The sequence below is a fragment of the Nicotiana tabacum genome, chromosome 19 (genome assembly GCF_000715075.1).
Source record: "Nicotiana tabacum cultivar K326 chromosome 19, ASM71507v2, whole genome shotgun sequence".
In the NCBI taxonomy this organism is placed as follows: Eukaryota; Viridiplantae; Streptophyta; class Magnoliopsida; order Solanales; family Solanaceae; genus Nicotiana; species Nicotiana tabacum.
The window spans coordinates 111,060,685-111,080,789 of NC_134098.1; the positions used below are offsets into that span (position 1 = coordinate 111,060,685).

The 20,105-nt window shown below is 35.9% G+C and overlaps 1 protein-coding gene across 1 annotated transcript; it reads left to right on the plus strand.

The window, feature by feature from the left end:
- Positions 1 to 389: 389 nt before the first annotated feature.
- On the plus strand, positions 390 to 2,509 carry LOC107819881 (ras-related protein RABA3-like). Its single transcript, XM_016646054.2, has 2 exons — positions 390 to 940; positions 1,881 to 2,509. The coding sequence occupies exons 1-2, from the start codon at positions 654 to 656 to the stop codon at positions 2,344 to 2,346; spliced, it is 753 nt and encodes a 250-aa protein (XP_016501540.1). The 5' UTR covers positions 390 to 653; the 3' UTR covers positions 2,347 to 2,509.
- Positions 2,510 to 20,105: the final 17,596 nt, after the last annotated feature.

Sequence of the window (20,105 nt, forward strand, 5' to 3'; positions counted from 1 at the left end):
ATCAATTCTCACTTAATATATTTTTTCCTCATTTTTTTTAATAGTGCACCAATATACTAAAAAATTTTGATCCGCCAACTATTATCATTTTATTTTGGCCAAGGGACACATATTGTTGTCAAATGTAGGGTTGCATACCTAACCAAATAACTTTAGCTTTAGTTAAACTTTAATAATTGGTTCAAGGTTGGTTGTAATTATAAGGCACACCTCGACAATCATAAGTTGCTTTCTTGAAAGGCTAATTGCGTCACATTTTTCCCGGGCATTTCGCCTGAAATTAAGACCCTACTACTCCACTTTAGAAACAACGTATATATGAGTATGTGAGATGGCAAAGCAGTTTAAAAAACCAGTCTTTCAATATAATGAACATTAAATCGTACTATATTGTACCCATAAATTGAAATTTTGACACAGACCGACATATACACACATTTACTCAGTGATACAATTGAAACGAGTAATGTCAGGTTACTGTCCAGTGTCACCCTATACAATTGCATCAGCCTTTGCGGACCAGTAAAGTAAAGGAGTTAATATAAGCTTTTCTTCTTCTTCTTTCTGACTCCCAACAGTCAACAGATCATTTGGTACAAAATCATTCTTAAGTTATTTTTGTGTATAGAAGCAGGCAGCAGTTGGTTTACAAGATGAACCAAGAAATGAGTGGCGTTATAGTTGACGATCAGAAGCAACAGCAAGAAATGAAAGGTTTGAATGGGGGTGTTCATGAGGATATTAAGATAGACTATGTGTTTAAGATTGTGGTAATAGGGGACTCTGCTGTTGGGAAAACTCAGGTACTTTCCAGGTTTGCTAAGAATGAGTTCTGTTTTGACTCCAAATCTACCATTGGTGTAGAGTTTCAGACTAGGACTGTCTCCATTCAGTCCAAAGTCATCAAAGCCCAGATCTGGGACACTGCTGGCCAAGAAAGGTTTGCCTCTCTCTCTCTTTCTTTTCCTTCTTTTCTCTCTTCTTATAAAAAAAAAGTCATCAAGATGCACTAATTTCCCGCTATGCACGGGATTCACGTGAAAGGCCGGACCGCCAGGGTCTTCTCAATTGTGCTAATTAATTGGTTCATTCATTTTCACATAATGCCTGTTTTAGTTTCCCTTCCACTTAGTTTCATCATGACTTCTGGTTTGTTGGTTTTGCTCATATTTTTCAACTCAATATGATTTAGCTTTTCGCTGGGGCAATTACTAAGTCAATATTGTTGCCTAATAGGGTTAAATTTGAGAGATTATAGTTTTGTTTAGTCAAGCTAAGTACAGTGGTCCAGCAACATCATTTGTAGAGTTAGTAAGTTGATTGAACCTACTACCTTTCACAATCCAACTTAATGAGGGCCCAACTCTTCCGTCGCTACTAATATATCGTGTTTTTGGACTATGACAACGTTATTTCAGCTACCACATGCCATTTTACCCTCCCTAACAACTACATTAATGAAGCCGAGGATAGCGATTTTCAACACGCACATTGTACAGGTTGCTTTCCTAGTCATGTGGTTGTATCAATTAATTGTAATTTCTCACTCAAATGAATTATCTTAAACAATCAAATTTATGTCGCACTATACTATATTTGATGAGTCCATGAGATCAGTTTTAAGTTAGAATGGTAACATAATGTAATCTAGATGAGTGTTTTCTGACATCTTGAATATATCTTGGTTAACTAGTTTAAAGTTTCACAACCTTCCTAGTTACAGTACGATATGTAGAAAGACGAGGGTACAAACTTAAACAGGCAGTGTATTAAATCAGACTTAGTACCAAGAAATTTATTTCTTTTGAGCTTGAGACAGTAGGTACATCCATACTTTTCCCTGCCTATAATGTACAAACATTGGCCCCTGTATCGAACAGGTACAGAGCAGTGACAAGTGCATACTACAGAGGAGCACTAGGAGCTATGTTAGTTTACGACATAACAAAGAGACAGAGCTTCGATCATGTAGCTAGATGGGTTGATGAACTCAGGGCTCATGCCGATAGTTCTATTGTGATCACATTGATTGGTAACAAAGCCGATCTAGTCGATTTGAGGGCAGTTCCAACCGAAGATGCAGTCGAATTTGCAGAGAGGCAAGGGCTATTTTTCTCTGAGACATCAGCTCTTAGCGGCCACAATGTAGAGTCAGCATTCTTGAAACTATTGGAAGAAATATATAAAGTGGTGTCAAGGAAGACTTTGTTGATAGGTTCTGCTGCTAATGGAAATCACATCAAAGAAACCAATAATGGGTTGCTTAAAGGGTTGAAGATTGATGTTATTTCTGGTTCTGATTTTGAAGTTAGCGAGATGAAGAAAATATCTTCTTGCTCTTGCTAATCTTACTAGCTTTGGGGTGTTATTTAAACAAAAGGAAACAACGGAGAGATATAAATATGATAAGTGTGTCAAACATGTGCTTGTATATGGAAATCTATTGCTCCCTCTTGGCTTTGTAGCGAATGATTAGATTATTTGGGAATGTGGAGTGGTTTGTGATCAATTTATTTGTATGCAGTTGATTCTCTACTGAACTTTATTTGCATATTAATATGTAGTACATGATTTTCTTAAAGTATCATAACAAGAAAATCACTACAACAAAAATAAAAAAGGAAACCGGCCTAGTCAAGGCTCCACGACAGAAAAGTTAGATAGGAATGGCTATTTGGAGATAGTAATGTGGAATTGAATTGTACAGTATCAAATTTTCTCAGCATTAAAACATGTGTAAACTAGAAGCAAAATTTTGAAATGCATGGGTAGCTGCTTATATAATCTTACAGCTTCACAGAGTGAAAATTTACAGAGTCCATTTAAAGTAGTTAGATATTTCTTATTAAATGCTTTTTGACGAAATTACTACTCGCATGTTAGATGGGTTATTAGTTACAATTAAGCAAACTGCGTATGTTAATAAACCTTAGATAAAATACAAATTACTCTTCCAATACGCGTACACTCACAAAATCGTCAAGAAAAACGTAACTTTAAACCCAAAACAGGGGAGAAATTCCTCTTACATATATGATTTTTCAAAGTCTTACCACAAAATTGTATTGTTTCAATTTAGATGACACATTTTGCTTATCGAGAGTCAATTTGACTAAACTTTGAAGTTAAATTAAATTAGTTCAAGTTAGTATTTTAAAATTAAAATTTAGATATTAAAAAACTAAACGAAAAATACTATAAGTTGCAATTTTTCTCATGTCAATATGATAACAAAATATATTTTTAAAATATTGGTCAAACTTCACGCAATTTAACTCTTGATAAAAGAAAAATGCCATTTAAATTAAAACGGAGGGAGTACTTCTTTGGAAGCCGTGCCTTCTAAGTTTTAACTTCTTATATGAGGTCTGACTCTAATACTTTGTGCAAAATTACAGTGGTTAAATGTCTAAATTGTAACCCTATCAATGCTCAAAAAATTTACAAATGGATATAGGTAGCTCAATGTCGAAACATGTGCAGTTGATTGTAAGCATAGAGTGAACAAGCATGATAAATTTGATTAATCTACAGTATGAATTAAACTCAACAAAAATAATACTAGTAGAAACAAAAGAAAATCGATAAATTTGCACTTGCGCGCCAAATTATATGAATGGAAGAACCATAATATAAAAATATAGGAAAAATATACTGTATAGCCGCTCTAAAAATAATAACAAAAAATATATATATATTTTGTCTAATTTATATATATATATATATATATATATATATATATATATATATATATATATATATATATATATATATATATGTTATATACAAAAATTATATAAAAATTATATGTTTTTTCGACTACAAAATATTAATAATTTCTGGTACGGACTAAAAGTGAAAAAAGCCATATAATGGAATATACTAGTCGGTACTCTTTGGCCCAAAATGTTATAATTTAGTATATTTCTCCTACTTTTTAATGGAAAATTCTGCAAAAATAGTCATCAATAACACTACTTTTAACTCTTTTTAATACGAATAAAATATTTTCCTCTTTTTTACTGCAAAATTATTAATGGCGCCTACATGTTCTTTTAGCAAATTAATTTATATACAATTTTTCTCTTAATAATCATAATAAATTAAAGTCAACAACTATATTGGAATATTATAATGGGGGAAGTATATATACGATAACTATGATGTATATTGTAAAATAGAACAGAAAGTGGTTTGGTTCTTCAAAAGACAGACATGTTATATTTATAAATAGCTTCATCTAAAAGATAAACCTTCTCTCACCGCAAACTCAAAAGTAATTATTGTAGAGGAACTCACCGACTCCACAACTGTCACTTAGGTGTACGGTCATTGTTTAGACAATAGTTAGACTAATTAACTAGAGTCGCTCGTTTGTTCATTATATATTAACAGTGTAAATGAACACAAAGTCGGTTAAGTGAGAATAACAGAAAATCTGTTTCACAATTTCTTTCTCTACATTTTCTCTGCAACTCGATCCTCTCTATTTGCTTCCATTCAATTCTCCAAAACTGTGAGAAGTAACATGGAATCCAAGCATTAATCGTGTGAATCTAGGGGTTTTCTTCACGAATTTAGTCGAAAATCAAGAGATTCACCAAAAATTTGCTTATTGATTTGTGCCCCAATTCCAATGGCGGGAGATACAGTCGAAGAATAAGAATTTTCTAAATAATCAATCATGCAAGAATCGATTGTGATTGATCACAATCATTCTTTTGTATCTGCATCCTTCTGATAGACCAAGTTCCCTTACATTGAAAATTAAATTGATCGGAATGGAAAATTTTACACTTTGGAGCCAAGCTATGGATGTTTTGTATCTGTTTCATGTTTTGTTGCAAACATGAAACAAGCTGGGCTTTGTTGATGGTTCGATCACCAGAGATACCTATGGAACTAGGTTCAATCATCTATGGGATCGTTGCAATGCAATTGTCAAATCATGGCTAATGCACAATGTAAGGCATGATTTGCTAAGTGGTGTTCTGTTTCGCCCTAGTGCTCTAGCAATCTGGGAAAACCTTCGTGAGAGGTTTGATAAGGTGAATTCTTCACGAATGTATTATCTACACAAAGAAATTTTTACCCTAACGCAAGGAACCTTGTCTGTATCGGCATATTATTTGAAGTTAAAGGATTTGTGGGATGTGTAACGATCCGACCGGCCGTTTTGAGCTTTAGTACGTCGTTCGACGATTTGAGCCCTTGAGTAGCTTCGCTTCATGTTTTATGACCTGTACGCATAGTCAGAATTAAATTTGGAGAAGTTTGGAGTTGATTCAGATGGAAAATTCTCAAATCGGAAGTTTTAAGTTGGAAGAGTTGACCAACGTTTGAATTTTGAGTAAATGACCTCAGAATCGGGATTTGAAGGTTTCAATAGGTTCCTAAGATGATTTCGGACTTGGGTGTATGTTCGGTTGAGTATCAGGTGGTCGGGGAGTATTTCACCGCTTATTGTAGAAAGTGACATTTTGAAGGTTTTAGAATTTTTTAAGTTTGATTTGTAGTGAACTTTGGCGTTATTGATGTTCGTTTGGGGTTCCGAGCCTTGGAATAAGTTCGTATCGTGATTTGTAACTTGCACGGCATCATTCAGAATGTTTAAGTGCAATACGGAAGCGTTCGACAAAGTTTGAATGTTTGAAAATTGAAAGAAATGTTTTGACCGTCGATTCATACTTTTGTTATTTTTTTTACGTGATTTGAGGCTTCAACTAAGTTCGTATTATGTTTTAGGATGCGTTGGTATGGTTGGATGGGGTCCTGAGGGCCTCGGGTGCGAATCAGATTGGAATCGGATCGAGTTTTGGACTTAAAGAATTGCTGAAACTTAAGGCTTCTCGTGTGATCACACCTGCGAGGTTTGGGCCGCAGGTGCGAGACTGCAGAAGCGGCCCAAGGGTCGCAGAAGCGGTTGGGGTTGAGCCTGGATGGATTCGCAGGTGCGAGAAATTTATCGCAGATGCGGACAGAAGAGCGCAGAAGCAAAGAAGAGATGAAGCGTGGTTCTCCGCAGATGCGGAGGTTGAAGCGCATGTGCGCGTCCACAGGTGCGAAGTTTGTTTTCGCAAAAGCAGATACGGGCCATGGGATGAAGACGCACAAAAACGGAGAAATTCCGCAGAAGTGGACTCGCAGAAGCGGATCCTTGTCCGCAGAAGCGAAAATGCTGGAGGCGGGGGCTGTTCACAGCTGCAGGACCGCAGATGCAGTCGAGTGACCGCATGTGCAATGATCGTTGGGCAGAAGTGAACTTTTATTTCGGGACTTAGCCCATTCCTCTCACATTTTACTTGGTTGGGCGATTTTTGGAGCTCTTAAAGAGGAGATTTTCATCATCAATCTCGAGGTAAGTGATTTCTACACATTGTGAGTTAACTACATGAATTATATGTGGATTTAAACATGAAAATTTATGGAAATTGTGTAATTTTTGGAGAAGACCTAGAATTTGGTATTTTTGGATTTTGACCACGAAATTGGATACATAATTGAGAATAAATTATATATTTAGGTTTGTGGTATTATGAGTAGTGTTTATCTTTGAAAATTTTTGCAATCCGGGCACATGGGCCCGAGAGTTGACTTTTCGAGCGGATTGTTATAAATTAGCTAATTATGAGTGCATGAGTATATTTTTATTGGTTTGCATGTTGTTTGACTAGTTTCGGATCATGTGGCTTTGAATTGAGGAGCTAGAGAGGCATAATTTCGGAGCGAGGTAAGTCTCATGTCTAATCTTGTGAGGGAGAAACTACCCCGTAGGTATCAAATTGTTATGTGCTACTAGTTATGGGTTCTACGTATTCACGAGGTGACGAGAGTCCGTACGTAGCTACACCATATTTATGTACGGGCAGACTTAGGACTTTATCATATAATATTTAAATTAATTGAACTCAATTTGCTAGCTTAATTAATTGAATTTATAATTGAAATTGATTTGCGAATATATTAGGACGAGCTTTATCACCTTGAGTTGTTTGGCAAGATATTTGATAAACGGTAAAAGTTATATTTACTTTATGCTCATGTACTTGTGTTGTATGCACGTGACTTGTAATTTGATAAGTTTCTTTTTTTTCTGTGGATCAGGCCGAACACCCTGGCAACATATTGAGATGCATCTCTGGTTTGCGCCGGTCGACCCTCGGCAGTGTACACACCATTCTGGATCGGGCCGTACGACATCGGCATAATCGTGCGTAACACCGTACGAGTCCGAATACTCGTGAGATGCCTTCTTTTATTGAGACATGGCATATATATGGTATTCCTTTTCCGTTTGAGATTATATTTGATACTTCTGATCTGTTGAGATAGCATATGACATTCGACAAATTTATATTATCAAAGGAAATGTTGGAGAATTATGTGAGTTACAGTTTTTATCTCATGGTTGATGTTGTATTTCATATCTGTTTATAATGTATTATATTATTTTATTGGACCACTAGTAAGTGTCGATGTCGAACCCTCATCACTACTTCTCTTGGGTTAGGCTAGATACTTACTGGGTACACGTTGATTTATGTACTCATGCTACACTTCTGCACTAAATATGTAGGATCTGACATGTTCATTTGGTGGTCATCTTGACGCATAGGCACGGCTGCCGATGAGACTTTATGGTGAGCTGCATTCCAAGATACGTAACGCAACTCACATAGTCTCCATTGTATTATTTACTTGATTATGTCTAATTAACATTCCAGACATATGTTGTATTTTTATTGTAATCCTTAGTAAATACTCATGCACTTGTGACACCGGGTTTTGGGATATTCTAGTTAATGTTTATGGGTTTGCATATTATTATCACCTTTTATTTTTGTGCCTTACTAATTATGTATGTACCCATAATTTTAAATGCGTAAATTTCCTTATCTAATAAAATTTATGATTTTGAAAGTAATAAAATAAATATTTAACGTGCTAGTTCATCGTTAGCTTGCCTAACGGCGCCGTTGGGCGCCATCACGGTATATAGTAGGTTTTGGGTCGTGACAGGATGAATATGATTCAATCATCCCTGCACCACCTTGTGAGTGTGAAAAATAAAAAAAACACCTTGCGCATTTACAGTATCAACTACTTTGGCAATTTTTGATGGGCTTAGATGATGGTTATAGTCAAGCTTGGATCGAGATATTAATGAAAAACAAGGAACGTTCTGTGAATCGGGCATATGCCATGATTTTACAAGATGAGTGTCAAAAAATGGTTGCTGGTAGTCACTTCATCTCTATTTAGTCCATGGAACCAACTTCCCTGTTTACTTCTAGGAACAATAATCAGAAGCAGAAAAGAAATTATAACATTGAGGGTGATTTCTCTCACATGGGGGACACACTAGAGAGTGATGCTACAAACTTATGAAGTGTGACTACTGTAACATGAAAGGGTGGTCATTTGGCTAAAACAGAGGTGCAGTCAGTACAATAACCATTAGTGCCTCAACCTCCTGTTTTTATACTTGATCCATACAATCAGACTTTTCAAATGCTAAACAACAGGTCATCCTTTTCAGACTCTAGTGCTCACATGGTAGGTACCTCTTTTCCTAGTGCACATATGGCAGGACTTCTTGTTTTGTTCCTACAAAGGAATTTAGTTGGATAGTGGATACTGGTGCTACTAATTACATGATTAATAATAACTAGTTGTTGTTAAATGGTATTGAAATAGGAAGTTCAGGAGAAGTTTAAATGCCAACTGGAGAGTCTGCTAGGATTACTTATGTTGGGACTGTGAGTTGACTGAAGGTGAACTACTTAAGGATGCGTTATGTGTGCCCGATTTTAAATTCAATCTTTTGTCAATTTCTAAAGTGATAAAGGATTTGAATTGTTTTGCAGCATTCTATCATGACTTCTTTTTGTTACAGGAGCTCTTCAGTGGGAGGCTGAAGGCGGTTGGTAGAGAACAAGATGGCTTATATGTGTTGAAGTCAGATTCTAGCAATACCTCTTATACTCACAACAAATCTATGGCAGTACAAACAATTACAGCTTTTAAGATTTGGCATAAACAATTAGGACATGTTCCCATGGATGTGCTAAGGAAAATTTCCTTCTTCTAGAATAAGTCTAGTTTTACTTTGGACAATTGTGATGTGTATCCACTAGCTAGACAAACTAGGATTGCTTTTCCAACACATGCTAGCAGGGCCAATGAACCATTTCAATTGCTTCATTTGGATGTCTGGGGTCCCTATAACAGTGCTACTTATGATGGCATGAATTACTTTCTTACTGTTATAGATGATTTCTCTAGATGGACTTGAACATTTATGATGAGAATTAAAGCAGATATTTTTTGTTTGTTTAAATTTTGTATTGTCATGGTTTTGAATCAGTTTGAAAAGAAGATTGATGGTGGGCATATTTTTATATATTTTAATATTATTATACCCATGTTATAATCTCTTTTTGGTGCTATTTGGTGTTAAAAATACCCAACATGTATTAATTATTAGTTTTACGAATAATTAAGCACTATTTGGAGTGCAAATATATGAAGAAAATATGCTCCAGCCATAGGAGAAGAGGGTGGATGCGTCGCATCCATTCTAGAAGAAAAGACTATTTGGAGAACCTCTAGTAATGAAGTCGTAATAAGGCATCCACCTTAGCATCCGCACATGGGCGCAACAAGGTTGAGGGAAAAGAGGATGGACGCGAAGCATCCACCCCAGCATCCGATGCTGATAACTTCAAGCTAAGGCAGACACGACACATCCAACTCAGCATGAATCCCTGAAGTTGATTCGGAAAAGGAAAAGGAAAACTTTGGCCCACGACTTTTGTACGCAATATATAAGCCAAAAATGCCTCTTTTAGGTCATCTAACACACTTGGAAGCGGGGAAAAGCCATCACAGAATTTGGAGACCGTGGAATTCGTCTTGAGTTCTTCTTTTTTCCTTCTTTTATTGATTTTTATGTATTCTTGGGAATTACTTGAGATTGCTACCATGACTATGCGTGGCTAAACTCGTTTATTCTTGGGTTATGGTTTTACATGAATGTTGATATTCAGATATTGATTTGACGAGTTAATTTATCATATTAAGTTGTTTATTCATATCCTGAGCCTAATTATTTTACTGCCTAGCTAACAGTGAAATACTCTATATGAATCTTGAGTTGAACTTGAAAGAGGTAATTCTTGATTGCAATAGGATTGAATAGAGCGTGATCTTGAACCTAGTCATTGAGGAAATTGATTTATAAATACGGATAGAAATATACCTATTCGACGTGCTTAGCCAATTGTGCAAGAAATTGTTAATGTGTTCTTTTTATCTCTAATCTCATAGGAATATAGAGTTTAGAATAAACTGAATAGGCGAATAGAAGTTGTCAAATATCTACGAGTATTCTTGTCCTTGCAGGTTAATAACCCAGATAAATTAATAAGTTGAGTTGATTGAAGAATTCAACAGGATTGTTATCCAACCAGGACCCTGTAATCTTATTTCTCATTGAATTAAAATCTTCGTGCTAAGTGTGATAATTAATTAGTTTTTTTTAATCGCAACTTTAGTCAGTATAATTAATCAAACAAAAATCCCTTGAAATTATTCTTGACTCAATAAATTAGAAATTGCGTGATTTAGTGGATAATTGATCACAAATCCTCATGGGAATGATACTCTACTCACTCTTTGGTACTTGATTGACCGCGTATACTTGCGTGTGCGATTTAGTGTAACACATTTTTGGCGTCGTTGTCAGGGACTTCGAAATTAATTGTTTCACAAGATAAAGCTTTTACTACCTATGAAGTCAAGTTTTAATTTTAATTTTTATGTTTTCTAGTTTTAGTATAATTTAGTATGTTTTTACTTGTGTTAGATGACATCTTTTAATAAAATTTGGTTGAATGTTGGTTATTCTTATTTTGGTGATCCCTGTCCATATCGTGGAGGATCACACTTGTGGCAAAATTGTGAAAATAATTTCGGGAGCGAGTTAGAGGTACCATCTGAATATTTCGAGTGGAATATTTTGTAATGTGTGTGGTGGTTAAGGTGTCTGTTGGGACGGTTGTCCTAATTTTTATTATCCTTCTCCGAGCTCTTATTATGATTTTTTTAATAATATTTGTGAGTTTGATAGAAGCATTGAAGTGGAGGATGTGGAACGTACTGCTCGTATTTTGGATATAGTGAGGCAAGTAATTGAGCAAAATGATAAAATTCAAAAAACGACTGCCTTAGAAATCAAAGTACTACAGGCTAGAATGGAAGAATTAATGGCCAATTTTAAAGAAGAATCTCAACTCCACGAAGAGAGTGAGTTCCTATAAGAAGATAACTTTGAAGAAGCTATCGTGAGCCAATCTCAGCTAGAGGAACAAGCTCAAACATTGAATTTTCATGGGTTTCTCCGTAATTGTCATTCAAATATGGCAGAACAACTGATAGAAGGAAGAACTGAGCTTAGGCAAGAGATAGACAAATCTGGCTCAGATATCCATGACAGCATACTCAATTGAATAAAAATGTTGAGGCGTCTGATGCCCAATAACAAATTGTTGTGGATACTAGCCAACTTGTGGAGCAAAAAGAGGAGTTCCAACCATTCGACCACAATATTATTAATGATGCCGAGGTAAAGGAATTTTGCAAAAGTAAAGAGATTTTAGAGTTGGAGCGTGTTGGACCTCATTCTAACTACTTTTCAACATTGTGTTGGGATGATGACATGGGAATCGATCCTTTCGGGCCTATAGAGGAATCAAAGAATGAAGAAAAAAGTGCATATACTCTTAAATTCGCTGGGCCAAGAAGACAAAACGACATTTCTCACTTAAAGGCCAAGAAATGCAAAATACGACATTATTTGATTGGTTCTTTTGTATTCGTAGCACCACCCCAGAACCATAATCACAAGCTTGACTCAAATTTGGGGATACGATTTATATCTTTGAGGTAGAAGAAAAAGTTGTGAAGTTGGTGTAAGTCGGGTCGCGACTATAAATCAGGCGCTTCTTGAGGGATTAAGGTCCAATGAAAAGAATTTTTTTTTTGATTTTAGTTAGTCTTAGGTAGACAATAATCCCTCTTGTTGTTTCTTTGAGTATCAGTTATTTTTCAAGGGATGAATTTTTGAACCGGGTACTTCTTATTTTTGAAATAGTGTAGGATATAGAACTCAAGAGACTGAGACTGAATTCGGAACACTTAGTAACTTGTTTTATACCAACAGAGTTAGGCCTAGGCATGTGGATTATAACTTTCCCCATGAGTTTTCGATAACTACTTGTGCCTTGAAAAATTAAATAGTTTGTTTTGTGACGCTTAGGCTCATTTTCTTGACTCTTGTGCTAACTGTTGTGCCCTGTGCATTAAAATTGTGCCTGTACTTGCTTTGATTGAGAGTTCTAGAACTTGCCTTGCATGTGAGTTGAAGTAAAATTTTAGGTTTTGCTCAGTTTAAAAAATAATTTTAGGCCTTCCTTGACTCGTTTGAGATTTTCTATCCTACCATGTGTTATTTGACCCTAGTCAACCCCGTTGAGCCTAATTTCATTTTATTTTGTAGTCCTATTACAAAATTTAACCTCTTTGTGCTAAATCATCTGTCTTTTGAACCCTACTTCCTTGAGCACTTATAAAAGCATAATGAGCTAATAGCTAAAGTTTAAGTGGAATGTTGGTTGAACTATGAATGAAACCATTTAAAGATGGAAGGCTAAGGAAAAACAAAATTTATTTGCAATGAGGAACGCAAGTTGTTAAAATAAAGAGAAGAAAAGGAAAGGAAAAAAAAAACACATGAGAAAAAATGTGTTGAAAAATAAAAAAAGAGACTTCCTTGTTTCATAAAAGTGAAAGAAGGAAAAAAAATAAAGGGAGAGATTGGGTGTTGTATAATTTATAAAAGGAAGGTACTTGAAAAAGATGAAGTATGTTTTTATCTATTATGTTGTATGTGCTTGGGAAGCTTAGTCACTATTATCTATATGCATCATGTCCGCCCCTTAGCCTACATTACAACTATTAAAAAGTTCTAATTGATTTTAGACTGAGTAGGCCTACATTAGTAGACATTTACATAATGGGCAAGTCTATGGTACCTTTTGTGCGCATGTGAACTTATTTGAGAGAGTGGGTGATTTCTTTCATTGTTTGAAGTCCTTAAATTATGTTCAAATTTTATTTGAGTGTGTGGACTGTCTCTCTTTATTTTGTGATGATGGCACATGTTTCATGGTGGATAAGTGACTTTATTAGGCTCTTCAATGAGAGTAAGTAAGTTGACCTAAAAGTAGTTATTTTAGGGAGTCAATTTCTGAAGTTAAGATGTTCCAAATTTGCTATTTGATTATTTTGAATTGTTCAATATTGTGCATGGCATGTTTTGAACATGGGGGAGGTAAGTAGAGAATGTATATGCAAATGGCTAATTTTTTGTATCAACCAAAGTCATAGGTGTTGGAGCTTAATTGAAAAGTTGTGGCTTGATAGTGATAAGCTTAATTTTGTTCGGTCTATTACATGATGATTTTACTTTGCTCGAGGACGAACAAATGTTTAAGTGTAGGGTGGTGATGTTAGGCATATTTTTATATGTTTTAATGTTATTCTGCCCATATTTTAACCGCTTTTGGTGCTGCTTGGTGTTAAAGATACCCAATATATATTAATTATTAGTTTTACGACTAATTAAGTTGTGTGCGATGATTTAGGATATTTGCGGTGAAAAATATGAAGAAAATATGCTTCAACTATAGAAGAAGAGGGTGAAAGTTCTTTTATCAAGGTGGTTAGGTTTGATAATGGTACAAAGTTCTTTAACTCTACTTGTGGTGCTTTGTTTAACACATATGGGATTATACACCAAATGTCATGTCCATATACACTCCAGCAAAATGGGGTGGTTGAACGAAAGCATATACATATCCTTGAGACTGTTAGATCCATTAAGTTTCAAGGTGGTTTGCCCTCAAGGTTTTGGGGATGTTACATTGAAGCAGCAGTGTATATCATCAACAGGATTCCCTTGTCTGTCTTAGATAATAAGTATGCCTTTGAGGTCTTATATAAACGCAATCCCTCTCTCTCATACTTGAGAATCATAGGATGTATATGTTATGCCTCCACTTTATCCAAGCAAGATAATAGGGCCATAAAGTCAGTTCTACTTGGCTATGGTATTTTTCAAAAGGGCTACAAGTTTTATGATCTTGAGAAACAGACAGTCTTCTTCAGTAGAGATGTAGTTTTCAATGAATCCATCTTCCCTTTCAAGACTACACAAGGCAATGCTGAGCTATTTTTTCCAGAGGTGGTTGATCCCTGCAGATTTTCCACAGATGTTCCCACTTTTCATGTTCCTCCCCTGTCCTCTATTAACTCTTCAGTTCCTGCAGATTTACCTAGTAAGGCTGACCAGTTGTCCACAAATTTTCCACAGATGCTCACACTCTTCATTGGGCAGGCTTTTATACCTCACCATTACGAGGCCCGACATTGCTTATGCAGTGCAAAATCTTATTCAATTCATGCATTCACCAAAGGCTTCTCATATGGAAGTTGATGTTCGTTTGGTTCGATATATCAAATCTTCTCCGGGAATAGGTATTATTATGTCTAATGTTGCTGATAATAGTTTGACAGCATTTTGCGATTGTGATTGGGCTTCATGTCCTATCACTAGGCGATCTGTCACAGGATATATGGTTAAATTTTGTGTGTCTCCAATTTCCTTTAAGTCCAAGAAGCAGACCACTATTTCTAGAAGCTCTGCTGAGGCAGAGTATCAGAGTCTTGCTTCAACAGTTGCTGAGCTCGTATGGCTCGCTGGTTTGTTCAAGGAGTTAGTTGTGGATATTCATTTACCTACCTCTATACATTGTGATAGTAAGTCATCTATTCAAATAGCGGTTAATCCCGTGTTTCATGAGTGCACTAAACACATCGACATCGATTGTTGCTTCATTCGAGAGAAGGTACTTCAAGGCCTAGTTCATATTCAGTATCTGACGAGCGCAAAACACAACACAAAATTATTGCTCGTTAGTCAAAGATAGTATAGTTTAATTATCGTCTCCACAAGGATTGAATTTAAACAGTGTTCGAATAATCTTCAGTTGATTACTATCCAGAAAAATTAACACTTGATTTGATGACTATTACTACAATTAACTACTAAAAATTAAGCAATTAATAATTGATCACAAAAGACAGCAGATGATCAAAGAAAAAATATCAATGAGAGAAATAAGGGTATTTAACTAGATAGGTGCAAGATAATTGACTCGGGATCCAATTTTTGAGTTAATTCACTCTATAATACTGTTGATTCTCACGAATTCAACAGATAATCAGATTACACTTGAAGTTAAGGTTCCTCTTTTGATTAAACGTTAATTTTAGTAATTAATCCAATTGAAGCACGGTAAACAATTGCAACAATAAAATGATGGTTATGTCTTAAAGGGTAACTTCTCTCGAATATTCCCCTTAACTTGGTTTAATCAATAATTCAAAAAACTCTCTCGATTACTTAGAAGAATCACTAAATTAAACCAAACCAAATAATACAAAGATAATCACTAAAATATTCAATCTTTCGATTAAATAAACAGGTGAATAATTTCGCAATCAGTTCAAAGCTCCATAAATGTATTCAAACAATTAAACTAGAGTTAAATCTATACACTCAAAATACCATATCCGTCAAAACCCTAGGGAAGAACTATTCCATAGATATGGAGAAAGTTATCACAAATAAATTTAAGAATATAGAAAATATCAAAGACAATTTTACGATACAAACTCTCGTATTGCACCGATTGTTGACAAGAGAATTTGATGAAATCTTGTGTCTTCAAATCGTGGTAGCTCTCTAAAACTTTCCTAGGTCGAATCCCCTTCTAAAATTGTGTCTACGGTGTATTTATATCGAGTATGGGAGGACTTGGACTAAAATACCTTTTCTTAGCCGAAATAGAATTAACCGGGTGAAAATTGCACTAGCGTACTGCACTGGGCGATGCGCTGTGCATCGCACTAATGAGGAAGTACAGAGACCTGACCAATTTAATTTCTGTTGTTGCGCCGCACAATGCGGTGCATTAGGCCTCGCACAATTGCACAATTTCTGTTGCCTTGTTTCTTCTCGCCAGAAGCCAAAAATGGCTTATTCCCTCGTATGACAAGGCCTAACACATGACGTGTTAGTGTCACTTTTGAGAAGGATTGAAGCTTTAAGCTTAATGTGCACTTTTTTTTTTCTTTCTATTTTTGTATATGGGCATTCGGTCCTTGACCCCCGAACTCGATCCCGGTTCAACTCTTGAATTTTTACTCAAGCTTTAAAATTCCTTTTTAGCTCGAAAAGCTCGTCTTAGTCCGAAATTTTAACCTACACAATAAAAAATACGTAATGAGTATAAATTGTCCATATTTTAGTTTAAATACAATTAAAGTGTAGCAAATAATAAGTGTAATGTAACCAAAATTTTTTGTTTTTAGCCTACCATCAGTATCTACCCTCCTCAGAGCAGTAGGTTGATATCCTAACTAAGGCTCTCACCATGCTTCAATATCGCTATCTCTCGTCCAAGCTCGGGATGAAGAACATCTTCATCTCTCCTAGCCTGAGGGGGTGTAAATGAGCTCACCGACTGCACAGTTGTCACTTAGGTGTACAGTCATTACTTAGACCATAGTTAGACTAATTAACTAGAGTAGTTAGTTTGTTAGTAGTTTGTTAGTTATATATTAACAGTGTAAATGGACACAAAGTCGGTTAAGTAGAAATAACAGAAAATATGTTTCACAATTTCTCTCTCTACGTTTTCTCTCCGGCTCGATCCTCTCCATTTGCATCCATCCAATTCTCCAAATCTGTGAGAAATTGAGAATTAACAATTATCCTCAAAGTAAATTCAAGCATTGACAGATAAACTAAATCAAATGATCTTGTTTATTTAGTTAGAACGCCAAAAACGAAAAAGGGATCAGTCATTGAACTTGTTAGGATCGGGAACCCGGGTAGTGCGAAATTTAGCCAAACAACGGTATAATGACAATAACAAAGACAATAGAAGTTGATAACAATGACAATTAAAGTAGATAAAGAAGACACAAATTTAACGTGGTTCAGTCAAAGTGACCTACGTCCACAAGCGGAGAGGAGCAATTTACTATAACAATAAGAGTACAAAAGAGAGTACAAAATTAGAGTAAACACTCTAATTAATCCCAAATACCCTAAGAGAATAACCTCACAAGATCACTCCAAAGAAAGGGTTCACACAAGTGCTTCCCAATACTTAACTCTCATACAAAACACTCTTAATAAAGGAAGAAAGAAAGAAACAAGAATTGAAGACAAGTCTTGTTGGTGTGTTTGCAAATGAGGAGAAACTCCTCTATTTATAACAAAAAATCCTTGGCCTAATAATGGATATTATGTCATGGCAAATGTCATGATCCATAAATTTGTTATAATGGATATTATGTCATGGCAAATGTCATGAACCACAAATTTGTTATAATGGATATTATGTCATGGCAAATGTCATGAAAATTTGGCCATGTTACAAATCTCCACCTTGGCCTAATTTCGGCTTATAGTAAATTTTGCTCCATCTTCTCCGCAAAAATCCCAATGGGCAAAATCATTCTTCATAAATGCCAATCAAGTTCAAGCAAAGCTTGAACTTGGATACTGGAAGAGGTTTTGTGAACATGTCAGCAGGATTGTCTCTAGTGTTGATCTTCTGAACAGAGACTTTTCTTTCAGCAATGGTTTCTTGGATGAAATGATACTTTATATCAATGTGCTTCGTCCTCTCATGGTACATTTGATCTTTAGTCAGGTGAATGATACTTTGACTATCACAGAAAATGGTAATACCACCTTAGTGTAAACTGAGTTCCGCAAATAGACCCTTCAACCATAAAGCTTCTTTGATCGCCTCGGTCACTGCCATATATTCTGCTTCGGTAGTAGATAAAGCTACTACATGTTGTAATGTAGCTTTTCAACTAATAGCACAAACCCCGATGCAAAATACATAGCCTGTCAGTGATCTTCTTTTGTTAAGATCACCTGCATAATCTGAGTCTACAAAACCAACCAAAGTGTTAGTATTTCTCCCAAACACCAAACATGTGTTTGAAGTACCTCGCAAGTATCTAAGAAACATTTCACAGTATGCCAATATGCTTTACCAGGGAAAGCCATATACCGGCTTACCATGCTCACTACTTGTGAAATGTTAGGACGTGTACAAACCATTGCATACATAATACTGCCGACTGCACTGGAATAAGGAACCTGTGCCATGTACCTCTCTTCTTCCTCTGACTGCGGGAACTGAGCAGCTGATAACTTAAAATGAGCAGCAAGAGGGGTACTAACTGGTTTAGCATCTTTCATGCCAAACCTCTCCAAGACTTTCTCCAAGTACTTCTTCTGGGTTAGAAATAGCATGTTGGCTTTTCAATCTCTTTTGATCTCCATGCCAAGGATTTTCTTAGCTGCTCCCAAATCTTTCATCTCAAATTCACTTTTCAGCTAACTTTTCAAATTGTGAATTTCTGTTAAATCCTTAGCAGCAATGAGCATGTCATCAACATATAATAATAGGTACACAAATGAACCATCATTTAACTTCCGGAAGCAAACACAACTATCATACATGCTCCTCGAATAACCATGACCCAACATAAAGGAATCAAACCTTTTATACCATTGCCTTGGAGACTGCTTTAATCCGTACAAGGATATTTTCAACAAGCAAACATGATCTTCTTTTCCTTCAATTTCAAATCCTTCGGGTTGATGCATGTATATTTGTTCCTCAAGTTCGCCATGTAAGAAAGCTGCCTTAACATCAAGTTGTTCTAATTCCATATCATACATGGCAACGAAGGCAAGCAAGACACGAATAGAGCTATGTTTAACAACATGTGAGAAAATATCATTAAAATCAACTCCTTGTACCTGACTATAGCCCTTTGCAACTAATCGTGCCTTATACTTCGCATCTTCAACCCCTGGAATGCCATCCTTTTTCTTGAAGATCCATTTGCAACCAATAATTCTTTTTCCTGATGGCAGCTTCACAAGAGACCAAGTACCATTCTTGTGGAGAGACTCAATTTCTTCATTCATTGTAATCAGCCACTTGGCTGAGTCAGCACCAAAAACTGCTTCTGAATATTTTGATGGTTCTCCAATTTCTTCAGTTTCCTGTGCAACTGAAAAAGCAAATGCAACATAATCTCCAAACCTTAATGGTTGTTTACCTTCTCTTCTTGGTCTATGTTTGGCTATAGAATACTCCTCTTTTTCTGGTTCAACTTCAGGAGTCTCAACTTCAGGAATTTCAGCTTCTGTCTCAACTTCAGGAGTTTCAACTGTATTTTGCTCCAAAGTTGATGAGCTTGGCTCAGAAGGAATGCCAATCTCAATCTCCACCTGGTTCTGTGTACTTTTTCCTTTATCTGTATTACAAGAACTAGAAGACTCTTTTCTAGAATGTAACATAGAGGATTCATCAAAGGTTACATCTCTGCTAATTATAAATTTTGGTGCCGTGGGATCAGGATACCATAGTTGGTATCCTTTCACCCCAGATGCATACCCAAGGAAAATGCACTTTTTAGCCCTTGGCTCTAATTTTCCATCATTTACATGCATGTATGCAGGGCAGCCAAATATCTTTAAATCAGAATAATTAGCAGGAGTACCTAACCATATTTCCTCTGGAGTCTTAAAGTTCAAAGGTGCAGAAGGAGCTCGGTTGACAATATAACAAGCTGTAGAGATAGCTTCTGCCCAAAAGTCTTTTATCAATCCAGCATTTGAAATCATGCAACGAGCCCTTTCCAAAAGAGTTCTATTTATCCTTTCTGCCACACCATTTTGCTGAGGTGTCATTCTCACAGTACGATGTCGAACAATTCCTTCATTCTTGCAAAATTCGTTGAATTCATCATTACAAAATTCCAAGTCATTATCTGTTCTAAGCCGCTTAACCTGTTTTCCTGTTTGCTTCTCAATCAAAACTTTCCATTGTTTGAAATTTAAGAAAACATCACTTTTATTTTTTAGGAAATAAACCCAA

What these genes read in the sequence shown, in the direction of transcription:
- LOC107819881 (XM_016646054.2), top strand. Translation starts at nt 654, where the DNA reads ATGAACCAAGAAATGAGTGGCGTTATAGTTGACGATCAGAAGCAACAG. An exon ending in GACACTGCTGGCCAAGAAAG is followed by an intron (nt 941 to 1,880) that starts GTTTGCCTCTCT and finishes TGTATCGAACAG; the next exon opens with GTACAGAGCAGTGACAAGTG.